General features: G+C 45.7%; 1 protein-coding gene across 3 annotated transcripts in view; it reads right to left on the reverse strand.

The window, feature by feature from the left end:
* The window catches only part of ZNF251 (zinc finger protein 251), a 32,300-nt gene extending 16,467 nt beyond the window's left edge, over window positions 1-15,833 (reverse strand). The window contains exons 1-4 of one of the 3 annotated variants that reach the window (XM_055287705.2): window positions 15,202-15,833; window positions 14,503-14,610; window positions 14,024-14,153; window positions 13,515-13,628 (exon numbers count right to left, since the gene is read on the reverse strand). In XM_055287705.2, coding sequence (XP_055143680.1) covers window positions 13,515-13,628; window positions 14,024-14,153; window positions 14,503-14,535 — 277 coding nt within the window. In that variant the 5' untranslated portion in view covers window positions 14,536-14,610; window positions 15,202-15,833. Of the gene's footprint in view, window positions 1-13,514; window positions 13,629-14,023; window positions 14,154-14,502 lie in introns of all 3 variants that reach the window. The other 2 variants (XM_055287706.2, XM_055287704.2) reach the window with 2 other exon arrangements.
* Between the last annotated feature and the right edge of the window lie 370 nt (window positions 15,834-16,203).

A 16,203-nucleotide genomic window follows, 5' to 3' on the forward strand; every position in this document is an offset into this window, starting at 1 on the left:
GCTGAGGCGGGAGGATCACCTGAGGTCCGGAGTTCGAGACCAGCCTGACCAACATGGAGAAACCCCGTCTCTACTAAAAATACAAAATTAGCCGGGTGTGGTGGTGCATGCCTGTAATCCCATCTACTCTGGAGGCTGAGGCAGGAGAATGGCTTGAACCTGGGAGGCGGAGGTTGCTGTGAGCTGAGATCGTGCCATTGCACTCCAGCCTGGGCAACAAGAGCGAAACTCCATCTCAAAAAAAAAAAAACAGAAAAATACAAACAAGCAAAATGAAGTTTTGTTTTGTTTTGTTTTAACTGCATTTTCAGGCTGGGCGTGGTGGCTCATGCCCATAATCCCAGCACTTTGGGAGGCTGAGGCAGGCGGATCACCTGAGGTCAGGAGTTTGAGACCACCCTGGCCAACACGGTGAAACCCCGTCTCTACTAAAAATACAAAATTAGCAGGGTATGGTGGCAGGCACCTGTAATCCCAGCTACTTGGGAGGCTGAGGCAGGAGAATCACTTGAACCTGGGAGGCAGAAGTTGCACTGAGCCAAGATGGCACCACTGCACTCCAGCCTGGGCAGCAGAACAAGACTAAATCTCAAAAAAAATAAAAATAGGCCAGCATGGTGGCTCACGCCTGTCATCCCAGCACTTTGGGAGGCTGAGGCGGGCCGACTGCCTGAGCTCAGGAATTCGAGACCAGCCTGACCAACATGGTGAAACCCCATCTCTACGAAGAATACAAAATTAGCTGGGCGTGGTGGCAGGTGCCTGTAATCCCAGCTACTCAGGAGACTGAGGCAGGAGAATCACTTGAATCTGGGAGGCGGAGGTTGTGATGAGCTGAGATGGCGCCATTGCACTCCAGCCTGGGCAAGAAGAGCAAAACTCCGTCTCAAAAAACAAAAAACAAACAAACAAAAAAACCCCCCAAAAAATAAATTTGAAAAAATAATGAAATAAAACTGCATTTTCAAGGACAACAGGAGGCCCTGGAGGCTGAGTTCCTTGGAAGTGCTGCCGAAGGCAATGCCAGAAGGGAACAGTCCCAGTAGCCGGAAGGAGCCACAGAAAAGCAGCATTGCAAACGCAGACGGGCCGGAGGTGGATCTCAAAAGTGTCCAAAAGGAGCTGGCCCAATCCAGGAAAGAACATCTGTGAGCCGGGCCAATACTGATGATGGCAGAGCCCTGGGACAGGCCAACACACAAGCCTCAGAAAGCTCAGTGCCCAGGGCGCAGTAGTGACAGCTTGTGGATATGCCAGCAAAATGTAACTTGTGAAGGTACATGCTAGTGACCAGCTGCGCAGATGTACACACACACTCATATGCACACACACACACTCACATGCGTAAACATGTATATACACACAGATGCAGATACATACAGAATCCACAGTCTCTACTCCAAAATTAACAAACACATAAAGAACCAAGAAAATAGAGCACGTTTTTGTGAGAAAAGGAAATCAACCATCTGACCCTGAAATGAGTCAGATATTTAAACTAACAGACAAGGATTTAAAAACAGGAATTATAATTATCCTCAGTGAAGTAAAACAAAACAGGAAAATCTCAGGGAGTGAAAACTCTCAGCAGAGACACAGAAATAATAAAAAGGAATAAAATAGTCATTCTGGAACTGAAGAACACAATCTCTGAAATAAAGCATTACTTGACGGACTAACAGCTGAATGGGCACAATAAAGGAAAGAGTAAGTCAACTTGAATCGAGATGAACAGAAATTATCTGAAGATACAGATAAAAATATTTTAAAAATAATAAACAGCCTTACAAATCTGTTAGATAATTCGAATGGTCACTTATAATTGGTATCTCAGGGGACCAGAGAGAGAATGCTACAGAAAGAAATGTGAAGAAATAATGGTCAAAAGTTTCCCAAATTTGATGAAAGACAGAAATCTACAGGATCAAGATGCTATATGAACACCTAGCTGACTAAAAACCAAGAGGCCGGTGCTGCAGTACATCAGAGTCCACCTGCTGCGAACCGAACCGACAGGCAGCTCACCTCGAAAGCAGGAGAGTGACCCACGACACACCACGAGCCAGTGATCCCGAGAATGGCTGACTCCTCACCGAAAGCCAAGGAGGCCAGAAAAGAGTAAAAGAGCAGCTTTAAAGTGCTGAATGGGAAAAGGAAAAAAAAAGCAAAATAAAGGTACTTTCATACACGAGAAAACTAAGAACTGGGGCAGCAGACTCGCACCACGAGAAATGCAAAGGTCTTTGGGCTGAAGGGAAATGATGCCAGCTAGAAACTCAGATCATCAGAAAGGGATGAAGAGCACTAGAGATGGAAAATCTGGGGAAACATGAGATTTTTTTGAAAATACTTTATTTTTAGAGCGTTTCACAGCAATATTAAGCAGAAAACACAGTTCCTACATACCCCACCCCCCACGCACCTCCCCCACTACTTACCTCCCGCAACACAGGGATACAGCGTCACAATGAATGAACCCACACTGACACATCATGCCCATCTAAAACCTCAGTTAAGGGCTCACTCTTGGTGCCGCGTGATCTATGGGTTTTGCATCCACCACTGTAGTATTATACAGACTAGTGTCAGTGCCCTAAAAATCCTCTGGCTCCACCCTGCTTCTCTACTCCTTGGCACTGCTGATCTTTTTGCTCTCTCTCTAGTTTTGCCTCATCCAGAATGTCACATAGTTGGAATCATACAGTATAGGTGTCCGTTGGTAAACAAAGAGGATTGGGTCCGAGACCCCCAAGTATACCCAAATCCACGCATACTCAAGTCCCACAGCTGGCCTTTCCGAATCCACTTATATGAAGTCAGCCCTCTGGACATGGGTTTCACATGTGTTTGGTTGAAAAAAATCCACATATAAGTGGACCTGGGAAGTTCAAACCCGTGTTGTTCAAAGGCCAACTGTATATAATCTTTTCAGACTAACTGCTTTCACTTGGTAATGTGCATTTAAGGTTCCTGTATGTCTTTTCATAGCTTGGTAGCTCATTTATTTTTATTTATTTTATTTTTGAGACGCAGTTTCACTCTTTCGCCCAGGCTGGAGTGCAATGGCGCCATCTTGGCTCACTGCAACCTCTGCCTCCTGGGTTCAAGTGATTCTCCTGCCTCAGCCTCCTGAGTAGCTGGGATTACAGGCACCCACCACCATGCCCGGCTGATTTTTGTATTTTTAGTAGAGACGGAGTTCCATCATGTTGGCCAGGCTGGTCTCGAACTGCTGACCTCAAGTGATCCGCCCGCCTCGGCCTCCCAAAGTGCTGGGATTACAGGCATGAGGCACCATGCCTGGCCAATCATTTCCTTTTAGCTCTGAATATGATTCCATTCTCTGGATGCACCACTGGTTTATCTACCTGCTCTCTACTGAAGAATATCTCGGTTGCTTCCAACTTTTGGTAATTATGAAATTACGAATAAGGTTTGGTAATTATGAATAAGGCTGCCGTAAATATCTGTGTGCGGGATTTTGTGTGGACATAAATTTTCAATTCATTTGGGAAAATACAAAGGGACCAAATTGCTGGATCACATGGTAAAGGTATGTTTAGTTTTGTAAGACTGTCGAACTGTCTTCCAGAGTGACCACCGTTTTGCATCCCCACCTGCAATGAATGAGAGTTCCTGTTCCACATCCTGGCCAGCCCTGGGGGTTATCAGTGGTGTGGATTTCGGCCATTCTAATAGGTGTACAGTGGAATCTCACTGTTCTAATGTGCAATTCCTTAGAGACATATGACATTGATCTTCTCACAATGCCCACCTGTCATCTGGGTATCTCCTTCCACTGGGAGCCTATTCAGGCCTTTCACCCATTTTTTAAATTGGGCTGTTCATTTTCCTGTTGAGTTTTTTGCATATTTTGGATAATAGTCATTTACATGTGCCTTTTACAAATATCTTCTCCCAATCTATGGACTGTTTCTCATCCTCTTGATGTTGTCTTTTTTTTTTTTTTTGGAGATGGAGTCTCACTCTGTCACCCAGGCTGGAGTGTAGTGGCTGAATCTCGGCTCACTGCAACCTTCACCTCCCGGGTTCAAGCGATTCTCCTGCCTCAGCCTCTGGAGTAGCTGGAATTACAGGCGCCACCACCACACCCAGCTGGTTTTTGTATTTTTAGTAGAGATGGGGTTTCACCATGTTGGTCAGGCTGGTCTCGAACTCCAGACCTCAGGTGACCCGCCCGCCTCGGCCTCCCAAAGTTGATGTTGTCTTTTACAGAACAGAAGTTTTTAATTTTAATGAAGTCCAGATTGTCAATTGTTTCTTCCATGGATTGTGCCTTTGGTGTTGTACCTAAAAACTCATTGTCAAACCAAGGTCACCTCTTTTTTTCCTGTATTATCATCTGGAAGTTTCATAGTTTTGTGGTTTACATTTAGATGTATGATCCATTTTTCTATGGAATGAAATGTGTCCTCCTCACCCGAAATTCACATGTTGAAGCCTCAATGTGATGACGTTTGGAGATGGGGTCTTTGAGAGATCATTCGAGTTAGATGAGGTCATGAGGGTCATCATGGCAGAATTAGTGCTCTTATAAGAAGAGATACCAGAGAACTTGCCCTTTCTCTCTCCGCCACGTGAGGACACAGTGAGAAGGCAGTCATCTTAACCTAGAAAGAGACCCCTCACCAGAAACTAACCATGCTAACACACTGATCTCAGACGTGTAGTCTCCAGAACTGTAAGAAAATAAGGCTGGGCACAGTGGCTCATCCCAGCACTTTGGGAAGCCGAGGCGGGCAGATCACCTGAGGTCAGCAGTTCGAGACCAGCATGGCCAACATGGCAAAACCCCATCTCTACTAAAAGTACAAAAGCCAGCTGGGCGTGGTGGCGGGCGCGTGTAATCCCATCTACTAGGGAGGCTGAGGCAGGAGAATCACTTGAACCCAGGAGGTGGAGGTTGCAGTGCACAGAGATCGTGCCACAGCACTCTAGCCTGGGTAACCAGAACGAGACTCCATGTGGAGGGGGACGGGGAGCGGGAGGGGAAGGGGAGCGGAGGAAAGTTAGTGTTTTAAGCACCCAGCTTGTGGTTTTAAGTCTGAGCAAAATAAGGCACATTTTAAGTTAATTTTTTCTGAAGGGTGTCTAGATTCTTTTTTTTTTGGCACATGGATGTTCAGTTATTCCAGCACCATTTCTTGAAAAGATTATCCTTTCTACACTGAGGTGTGTTTGTTCCCTTGTCAAAGATCAGTTGCATGTGTTTATGCAGGTTTATATCTGGGCTCTCTGTTCTATTTCATTGATCTATTTTTTCTTTTTTTGACCAATACCACACTGCCTTGATTACTGTGGCTTTAAAGTACTGAAATTGGGTACTACGGGTCTTCCAACCTTGCTCTTCTCTTTCAATATTGAGTTGACTATTCTGGGTCTTTTACCTCTCATAAACATTAGAATCAGTTTGCTAATATCCACAAAAGAACCTGCTGAGTTTTTTTCGTTTTTTAGAGACAAGGTCTTGCTCTGTCAGCCAGGCTGGAATACAGTGGCATGATTGTAACTTATTGAAACTTCAAACTCCTAGGCTCAAGCAGTCCTCCCACCTCAGCCTCCCAAACAGCTGGGAATATAGGCACATGCCACCAGGTCTAGCTAACAAAAAAATTTTTTTTGTAGATATGGGGTCTCACTATGTTGCCTAGGCTGGTCTTAAACTCCTGGGCTCAAGCGATCCTCCTGCCTTGGCTTCCCAAAGTGCTGGATTATAGGCATAAACCACCACACCTAGCCCCTGAGACTGTGATTGAGATTATGTTGAATCTATAAATCAAGCTGAGGACTGACATCGTGATAATACCGAGTTTTCCTCATGAACATAGACTATCTCTTCATTTATTTAGTTCTTCTTTGATATATTTTTATCAGTCTTGTATTTTTCCTCATAGATTTTGTATATATTTTGTTAGACTTACACCTAAGTATTTTACCTTTGGTGGTGCTAATGTAAATAATGTGTTTTTAACTTCAAATTCCACTTCTTCATTGCCAGTATAAAGGAAAATGATTGATATTTGCATATTAACCTTGTATCCTGCAACCTTGCTACAATTACTTAGTTTCTAGGAGTCTTTTTGCTGACTCAGATTTTCCACAGATGATCGTCATTTGTAAACGGTTTTATCTCTTCCTTCCCAATATGTATACCTTTTACTTCCTTTTTTGTCTTACTGCATTAACTGGGACTTCTAGTACAATGCAGCAGTGGTGAGAGGGGACATTCATGCCTTTTCCTAATCTTAGTGGGAAAGCTTTTTTTTTTAACCATTAAGTATGATGTTAGCTGCAGATTTTCTGTAGATGCTCTTTACAGCTTGAGGAAGTTCTTCTCTATTCCTAGTTTGTTGAATTTGTAATCATGAATCGAGGTTGGATTTTGTCAAATGCTTTCTCTGCATCTACTGATATGACCATGTGATCTTTCTTCAGCCTGTTGATGTGGTTATCACATTACATTAATTTATTTCCTAATGTTGGACCAGCCTTGTAAACCTGGGACAAATCCCACTTGGTCACGGTATATAATTCTTTTTATACACTGTTGGATTTGATTTGCTAATATTTTGTTGGGATTTTTGCATTTATGTTCATAAGAGGTGTTTGTCTGTAGTTTCCTTTTCTTGTAAGGTCTGTTTGGTGTTTGCATTTGGGTGGGTAACGCTGACCTCATATAATGAGTTAGGAAGTATTCCCTCTGTTTTTATTTTCTGGAAGAGATTATAGAGAACTGTTACAATTTCTTCCTTAAATGTTTGGTAGAAGTCGTAAGTGAACCCGTCTGAGCCCAGTGGATTCTATTTTAGAAGGTTATTGTTGATTTGACCATTTAACAGACATAGCCCTATTCAGATCGTCTATTTCTTCCCATGTTTGGGACTTTGTCCTTCAAGGAATTGGTTCATTTATCAAATTTGGGCACAGAGTTGTTTATCATTTTTATTACCCTTTAAACGTCTGTGGGACATCTCTGTAGTGATGTTCCCTCTTTCATTTCTGATATTAGTATTCTGTGTCCTCTCTCTTCTCTGTCTTAGTCTGGCTAAAGGTTTACTGATTTTATTGTTTTTTCAAACCATCTTCTGGTTTTGTTGATTTTCTCTATTGATTTCCTGTTTTCCATTTCATTGATTTCTGCCTGAATTATTTCTTTTCTTCTGCTTACTTTGGATTTAATTTGCTCTTCTTTTTCTAGTTTCCTAGAGTGAAAGCTTACATTATGATTTTAGATCTTTCCCATTTTCTAATACATGCAGTCAATGCTGTAAATTTCCCTCTAAGCACTGCATTCACAGCATTCCACAAATTTTGGTAAGTTTTATTTTCATTTTCACTTAATTCAAAATATTCTAAAATTTCTCGAGATATCTTCTTTGACTCGTGTTATTTGGAAGTGTGTTGTTTATTTGCCAAGTACTTTAGATCTTCCAGCTATCTTTCTGGTTTCATTTCTAGTTTCATGTCACTGTGGTCTGAGAATAGACATTCTATGTTTTCTATTCTTTCAGTATATTAAAGTGTGTTTTGCGGCCCAGAATGTGGTCTATCTTAGTGAATGTTTCATATGAGCTTGGCAGGAATGTGCATTCTGCTATTGTTGGATGAAGCAGTCTATAGATGTAAATTATTCCCAGCTGACTGATGTGATGGTGCTGTTAAATTCAACTACATCCTGCTGGATCTGTCCATTTATGATAGAGGGTGCTGGATCTCCAACTGTAGACAGTGAATTCATCTATTTCCCCTTGTAGTTCTATCAGTTTTTGCATCACATATTTTTTTGTTGTTGTTGTTTTTTTGAGACGGAGTCTCGCTCTGTTGCCCAGGCTGGAGTGCCATGGCGCGATCTCAGCTCACCTCCACCTCCCGAGTTCAAGCAATTCTCCTGCCTCAGCCTCCCGAGTAGCTGGGATTACAGGCATGAGCCACCACGCCCAGCTAATTTTGCATTTTTAGTAGAGATGGGGTTTCTCCATGTTGGTCAGGCTGGTTTCGAACTCCTGACCTCAGGTGATCCACCCGCCTTGGCCTCCCAAAGTGCTGGGATTACAGGCGTGAGCCACCGTGTCCAGCTGGTTTTGTTGTTTTTAGAGATAGGGTCTCACTCAGTTGCACAGGCAACTTCAGGCTGGGTATGGTGGCTCATGCCTGTAATCCCAGCACTTTGGGAGGCCAAGGTGGGTGGATGTCTTGAGACCAGGAGGTCGAGACCAGCCTGGGCAATATGGTGAAATCCTGTCTCTACAAAACACAAAAATTAGCCAGGTGTGGTAGTACATGCCTGTAGTCCCAGCTACTCAGGAGGCTACGGTGGGAAGATCACCTGAGTCTGGGAGGTCAAAGCTTTCAATAGACTGGGACAGCGCCACTGCACTCCACCCTGGGGGACAGAGTGAGACCCTGTCTCGAAAAAATAAAAAAAAAATTTTAATGTGATTACTGATGTTGCTGAATTAACATCTACCACATTTGTTACTATTTTCTACTTTTTGCCCTTGTTCTTCATTCCTATTTCTGTTTTCTATACTTTTTCTACCTTTTGTGGGTTTACCTGAGCATTCTATTATATGTAATTCCATTTTGTATCCTTTTTTAGCGTATCAACCAAACTTAACTTTTTAAATCGGTTTGCAACCTGCATTTATAGCTAATACAAGTCCACTTTCAAATAACAATCTCTTGGAAGCCCTGTGCCATCTACTGATGAGCCTATCAAAGGCACTCTTCCTTTCTGTTACGGGGTTTTTGGTCTCTAGTATTTAAAAAATCCTTAAAATTTCTTTTTCTTTTCTCTTTTTTTTTTTAAGAAAGACGATCTCGCTATGCTGCCTAGGCTGGCCTTGAACTCCTGGGCTCAAGCAATCCTGCTACACCATGAGGAGTTGCAAATACAGGTATGTGCCACCACCTCCAGCTTCTTAAAATTTTAATCTCTCTGCTTACATTATCAATCTGTTTTTGCATACTGTCTACTTTTTCCATTAAAGCCCTTAGCGTGTTAATCATAGTTTTAAAAAAATTCCTGGTCTCATTACTCCAACACTCCTGCCACGACTGACTCTGGTTCTAATGCTTGTTCAGTCTCTTCACACTGCATTTCCTGCCTTTTAGTATGCTTTGTAATTTTCTGTTGATAGGTAGACATGATATACTGGGTAAAAGGAATTGCAGTAAATAGGGCTTTCATCATGTTTTCAGGTGTTGGGGTGGGAAAGTGTTCTATGATACTATGAGTAGAGCTCAGTCTTGCTGAGCTTGTGTCCCTGGACTGTGAACTTCCCAAGTGCTTTTCAGTTTCCCCCACCCGCCATTAGGTGGGACAGAATATCCAGAAGTAGCTAGTGTTAGGTATTTCCCTTCCCCCAGGTGGGTTAAGTTCTGATAAAAACACCAGCAGGTTAGGCCCTGGTAAAATTGTTTCTCCTGAGGGCAGGTCTTGTTAAGAACAGAATGGTGTATTGGTCCCTTTTCACTTCCTCCTGCCAGAAGCGCAAGGAGATTTTTCTCTGATATTCACTGTCAGTACCTAATAGAGCTCCTAGAGGTAAAACTCACAAAAGCATTGGGGTCCTCCCATGACCGGGTCCCCCTGGAGCCTTTTTTGAGAGTTGTCCACACTGAGCCTCTAGCAATTTGCCAATTACATTTTAGGCTTACCCATCTGGCCACTGGTTCCCTGGGAGATTATTGCTCACAAGATGTGGTAGTGATTCTTTGTATCTGCCTGTTTATCTCTCCAAATTTTTTTTTTTTTTTTTAGACAGAGTCTCGCTCTGTCACTCAGGCTGGAGTGCAGTGGCGCAATCTTGGCTCACTGCAACCTTCACCTCCTGAGTTCCAGCGATTCTCCTGCCTCAGCCTCCCGAGTAGCTGGGATTACAGGAACCCACCACCACACTCAGCTAATTTTGTGTTTTTAATAGAGACAGGGTTTCACCATGTTGGCCAGGCTGGTCTTGAACTCCTGGCTTCAACTGATCCACCTGCCTCGGCCTCCCAAAGTGCTGGGATTACAGGTGTGAGCTACCGCATCTGGCCATACCTCTCCAATTTTGAGAGCAGTGATTTGTCCTCTGACCTCATACCTCTCTGATGGAGCTTTGTTGATTTTTCAGTTTGTTCAGCTTTTTACCTGTTAAGACATAGCGATGACTTCTAAGCTCCTTATATGTCAGAACAGCTAAAATACTATTTTTTTGGCCTTTTTCTTTTTTTTTTTTTTTTTTTTTTTTTTGTTTGTTTTTTTTTTTTTTTTGAGACGGAGTCTTGCTCTGTCACCCAGGCTGGAGTGCAGTGGCGCGATCTCGGCTCACTGCAAGCTCCGCCTCCCGGGTTCACGCCATTCTCCTGCCTCAGCCTCTCCGAGTAGCTGGGACTACAGGCGCCCGCCACCACGCCCGGCTAATTTTTTTTTTGTATTTTTGGTAGAGACGGGGTTTCACCGTGGTCTCGATCTCCTGACCTCGTGATCTGCCCGCCTCGGCCTCCCAAAGTGCTGGGATTACAAGCGTGAGCCACCGCGCCCGGCCTGGCCTTTTTCCTTTTAATTTTTTATAAACCACATAACTGTTTAAAACTGAAATTATAACATTGTCTTTCTGAGTTTAAAATGTATGTAGATGTATTACACATAACAACTATAACAGTAAGGATGGGAGGGATGGTTACAAGATTTCTGGATTTATGTGAAGTAGTACATAAATGAACTGTAAGTAAACTGTGGAAACTTATGTATACTGTAAACCTTAGGAAAATCACTGTAAAAAATAATGCAAAAAGATTACATAAAAAGCAAATAATAAAATTTAAATGGAGTTCTAAAAAGTATTCAAATAACCCAAATAAAGGCCGGAAAGAGGAATTTAAATAACAGAAGAGGTAAGTGTAAATAAAAAATAAAATATTATGCACAAGTGCATTCCTGAACCATATAAACAATTACATTAAACATTAACAGACTAAACACTACAATTAAAAGACAAAGATCGTTAGGATGAAGAAACAAATCCCAACTGTATGATATCTGCAAGAGATTCACTTTAAGTGTAAAGACACAGGTTGAAATTAAATGGATGAAAAAAGATATACTATGCTAACAGTATAAGAAGGATGGAGTTGCTACATTAATATTAGATAAAATATATTTCAAAACAAAATGTATTACCAGAGACAAACAGGAATTCTCTTATCTCTCATAATGATAGTCATAAGTGAAATAAGTCTTATAATACAGCTTCAAGATACACGAAGCCAACATTACAAAAATTAAACAGAAGAAAAGACAATTCCACAATCATACTTCTGTATTTCAGCAACTGAAAGAATAGCTAGACAAAAAAAAAAAAAAAAAATCAGCAAGGATACAGAAGACCTGAACAATACCATCAACCACCTTGACTTAACTGATATTTAACCCCCAAATGGCAGAATACACATTCTTTTTCAGTGCACATGGTGTTTGTACCGGGAGAGACCACATTTGGGGTCATAAAACAAGAAACAACAAATATGAAAGGAATGAAATAATACAGAGTATGTTCTCTGACCACAATGGAATTAAATGACAATAACAATAAGATAACTAGGAAAACACCAACTATCTGGAAATTAATGCATGTCCAAATAATCATTGGGTCAAAGAAGTCACAAGAAAAACTAGATAACATTTTGAACTAAATGTTAATGAAAATACAACATATTAAAATTTTGTGAGATGCACCTAAAGCTGCACTTTGAGAAAACGATATAATTTTACAATAATCTTAGCTCTTACATGTAGAAACCAAAGGCTTTATTCAACCAATTTTGAATGTGCACAAATATGGGGTATATTTTTCACGAGCCTTTCTGAATAAACTAGAAGACAAGCTCCAGCCAACCAAGAGATGGGGAAATTTTTGGTAGAAGGACCAGAGGTAAACAATTATTAATAACATACTTAACTGCAGATATAAGACAGTAACAAAGCTGTGGATATGAGTGGTAAAGTGTTATATGTTCTGACAGAGTAGAAACAATATAATCAACAAAAATTGGGAAAGGAATGAGGAGGAAAAGGGAGAAAAGTAGAACAAGCTTGTTGACTGTGTCAGTAGCTGGGAGTCAAAGATAATACTTAGAGCTGACATATCAAGTAGTAGATGTATATTCAATAGAACAAAGGTGAACATTAAAAAGAGCCACTGGTCAGGTGCAGTGGCTCACGCCTGTAATCTCAGCACTTTGGGAGGTCGACATGGAACACTTGATCTCAAGAATTTAAGACCAGTTTGGGCAACGTGGTGAAACCCCGTCTCAACAAAAATAAAAAAAAACTAGCCAGGTATGGTGACATGTGCCTGTAGCCCTAGCTACTTGGAAAGCTGAGGTGGGAGGATTGCCTGAGCCTGGTAGGTGGAGGTTGCAGTGAGCCGAGATCGTACTACAGCACTCCAGCTTGGGTAATAAGAGTAAGACTCTTTCTCAAAAACAAAAACAAAAACAAAAAAAAAGACTACTGACTGGCCAGGCGCGGAGGCTCACACCTGTAATCCCAGCACTTTGGGAGGCTGAGGTGGGCGGATCACGAGGTCAAGAGATCGAGACCATCCTGGCCAACATGGTGAAACCCCGACTCTACTAAAAATACAAAAATTAGCTGGGCGTGGTGGCGGGCGCCTGTAGTCCCAGCTACTCGGGAAGCTGAGGCAGGAGAATCGCTTGAACCAGGGAGGCGGAGGTTGCAGTGAGCCGAGATCGTGCCACTGCACTCCAGCCTGGTGACAGAGTGAGACTCTGCCTCAAAAAAAAAAAAAAAAAAAAGCCGGGCGCGGTGGCTCACGCTTGTAATCCCAGCACTTTGGGAGGCTGAGGCGGGCAGATCACAAGTTCAGGAGATCGAGACCACGGTGAAACCCCGTCTCTACTAAAAATACAAAAAAATTAGCCGGGCGTGGTGGCGGACGCCTGTAGTCCCAGCTACTCGGAGAGGCTGAGGCAGGAGAATAGCGTGAACCCAGGAGGCGGAGCTTGCAGTGAGCCGAGATCGTGCCACTGCACTCCAGCCTGGGTGACAGAGCGAGACTCCATCTCAAAAAAAAACCAAAAAAACAAAAAAAAAAAACAAGACTACTACTGACTAAAGCTGGCAAATGAAGGAGAGAATGGGGTGAAGAATAAAAAGGACATGGTAGGGAACCAATATCTATCGTCAAAAGGAAATAAGTGTATTATATAAAGAAGGGAATGAAGCTGTTATCAAGGTCAATCACCAAAACAAAAATATGATCAGAAGTAGTATATATATTTTTTAAAGCAAACCAACAGACAAGCAAAATAAAACTTCTAAAGCATGTGCACATGCTCACATTTGTAGAGGGGGCTGTATCTGTGAGACTGCCCCTGGAGGAGGCCATTAACATGAACACCATGCCCCAGCTGTCCCTCACTTGGAGCCTCTTAAGGCAGGATTGGGAGGCTGTTCCCAGGATTAGCATCCCATCCATTCTCACCTTTCTGGCAGCTTTTCAAGATATCTGGTTCCTCAGCTCCCAGAAGATTCAGGACCCAAAGTTCCTTCCCCTGCTCCAGCTGGGAGATCAACTCCGGCTTAGGGACAGGGAATCCTGTTGAGGATGAGGACACTGGTGAGCTGGCATGGCCCACTGGGCCTTCCAGGCCAGGTGTGGAGAGATGGGCCCTGTGTGCACGTGTGTACGCCTGCATGTGTGTTGGTCAGGGGTCCCGTGGGCTGAGACTAAGTACTGAAAGAGAATCCACTCATTAGCTCTCCTGCCACTGGAGGGACACCAGTGGGGCCACTGACAACAGGGAGTGAAGTCCCTAGCACTGGGGAACAAGGCAGGCTTTTCCCATGGGAAACGTTCCTTCTGTAGAGATCAGACTGATACCTGGGGACAAGGGGCAGGACCCTCTTCTTTGGGATCCAAAGAGCCAAAGCAGCCTCCCAAGCTCCTTAGAGGCCCCCACTGCGAACCAGGCCAAGTGCAGAGAGCCTTACCCAGAGAGGCCACGTTCCCATAGTTCTCCAGCATCACATCTCTGTAGAGCGCCCGCTGCTGGGGGCCCAGCTGCTGCCCCTCCGCCTGAGAGAAGTACACAGCCACATCCTGGAAGGTCAGCGGCATCTCCTGCAACAAAACATCGCCGCTGCCCGGGCCATGCCCACTGGGCAGCAGCCTGCACTAAAAGGGCCCTGACCTGGTGGGGCCCCACTACCCAGGGCCCTGCTGTGGTCAGTATGAACTGTGCATCAGCAGATCCCTGATGGGGCAGCTGAGAGCGATGAGGACCCAGCTGAGCTCAGAGCCCCTCTCCCTGCGGGAGGGCCAGTCTACATCCCAGAACCCTTTCCTCACGGTGGCTATGAGTCCCTGGCTGGCCTTACCAGTTGCCGGGCTCGCGGCTCCAGAGGAGAGTAGCTTCTGACTGGGATGGGGATGGAGATGAAGAGGTGGGCAGGAAGGAGGTTTAACTCACCTGGTGCCCTGGAAGCTGGAGTGTGGCTGCCATTCTGTGCGCATGGGCTGCTGTGGTTTCCCAGAGAAGATAGGAGACTGCCCTGGCCTGAAGTCTCCCCCAACTTACCTTCAGTGGGGAGAACTCAGGCTCAGCCCCATTCAACCAGGGGTGTGGAAGGATGGCCAGGGGGCAGAAGCTGATTGCTGGTGCGGCCTCTTGGGTCGTGGGAGGCAGGTCACTATGCAGCATGGGCCGACGTGCCCTACTGCTCAGTGACTCCTGAAATCCCAGAACGGCCGGAGCCAGAGCCGGGGGGGATCCAGGGACGCCCGGCTAAGGGGTGAAAAGTGGCAGTTCCCGTGGTCCAGACCTGTTGAAGGCCCTGGAAATGGGGTGCAGGGCCGTTCTACCTGCCTGGGCCAACCTGGGGCAAAGAGCCACGTGAGGGTGCAGCCTCACCAGGGCTGAGGACGTGAGAGGGAGGCCGCGGGGATGCTGCCGAAGGCCCCAGGCTCCGGGGAGAGGCCGGAAGCCACCTGTGGTCCTCAGTCCAGCCTCCTAGGGCCGCGCCGCGGTGGCCTCCTCCCGGCCTCTGCAGCCCGTCGGTGGCTCCCGCGGCACCCAGAACAGGCCCCTCCTGGACTGGCCGCCGCCTCCCCGCGCCCTCCCCGCCTGCCTGCCCGCTTGGCGCTCCTTCCTGGTCCGACACTGCCCCACTTGCTCGCTCGGCCCGGGGCAGCCACCGAGGAAGCGCCGAGGAGCTGCGCAGTCGCACCGAGCCCGGAGCGGACCCGCCCACAGAACCGGGTCCTAAGCCGGGGAGGGGGGCGGGCCCAGGATGAAGAGGGCGGGCCGGGCCGAGCTGCGCACACGCAGGCTTCCCCGCCCCCTGCGGGGCCTCAGTGCGCCTCGGAGAGCGCCGGGAACCGGAAACCAGCCGCGGTTCCGCCCGGATTCTTCCGGGGCCGCTCTGCGATGACGGGAGGCACGCGCCGTCTATGGTCGGGGGGCGAGAGCCCATGGCAGCGGAGCGGAGGGTCTGAGGCGGTGATGCTGCGCGACCGGGCCGCGCCCCCCTCGCCCCGACCCTAAACCCTCACCCGAACCCTAACCCCGCTGGGCTCCCGGCTCCCCCGTCGGTCACCACACATCCTGTGTCCCGATTCACCATAACCACCAGAAAGTCGCTTATGAAGATGTTACAATTATTGGGGCTCAGAACACAACGCGCCAAAATGAAGGCCTGAGAGGCAGTTTCCCTCTGACCTTCCCAGCCCTCCAGTCTTAGTTCTGTTCTCCCGCGACGCTCCTCACAGAGTGAATCCCTTTTCCCCAGGGCGGGTCCCAGACAGCAGGCCCCGAAAGCGAGCCACAAAACCTAAAAACATGACTCTGATGTTCCCCCCCGCTTTCTGTGTGAAAACTGGCGGTAAACGCCGGGCGTGGTGGCGGGCGCCTGTAATCCCAGCTACTCCGGAGGCTGAGGCGGGAGAATCGCTTGAATCCGGCAGGCGGAGCTTGCAGTGAGCCGAGATGGCGCCACTGCACTCCAGCCTGGGCAACAGAGCGAGACTCCATCTCAAAAATAAATAAATAAATAACTTTGCTTTTTCTCCAAAAATCTGCCTTTTATGAGTTGGTTTTCAGTGAACCTTCAGAGGGCAAAGAGGAATTTTCCCCTTGGCCCCTACACAATAAAGCATGGTTTAAAAAATAGCA

This window comes from Symphalangus syndactylus, chromosome 7 (genome assembly GCF_028878055.3).
Source record: "Symphalangus syndactylus isolate Jambi chromosome 7, NHGRI_mSymSyn1-v2.1_pri, whole genome shotgun sequence".
In the NCBI taxonomy this organism is placed as follows: domain Eukaryota; kingdom Metazoa; phylum Chordata; class Mammalia; order Primates; family Hylobatidae; genus Symphalangus; species Symphalangus syndactylus.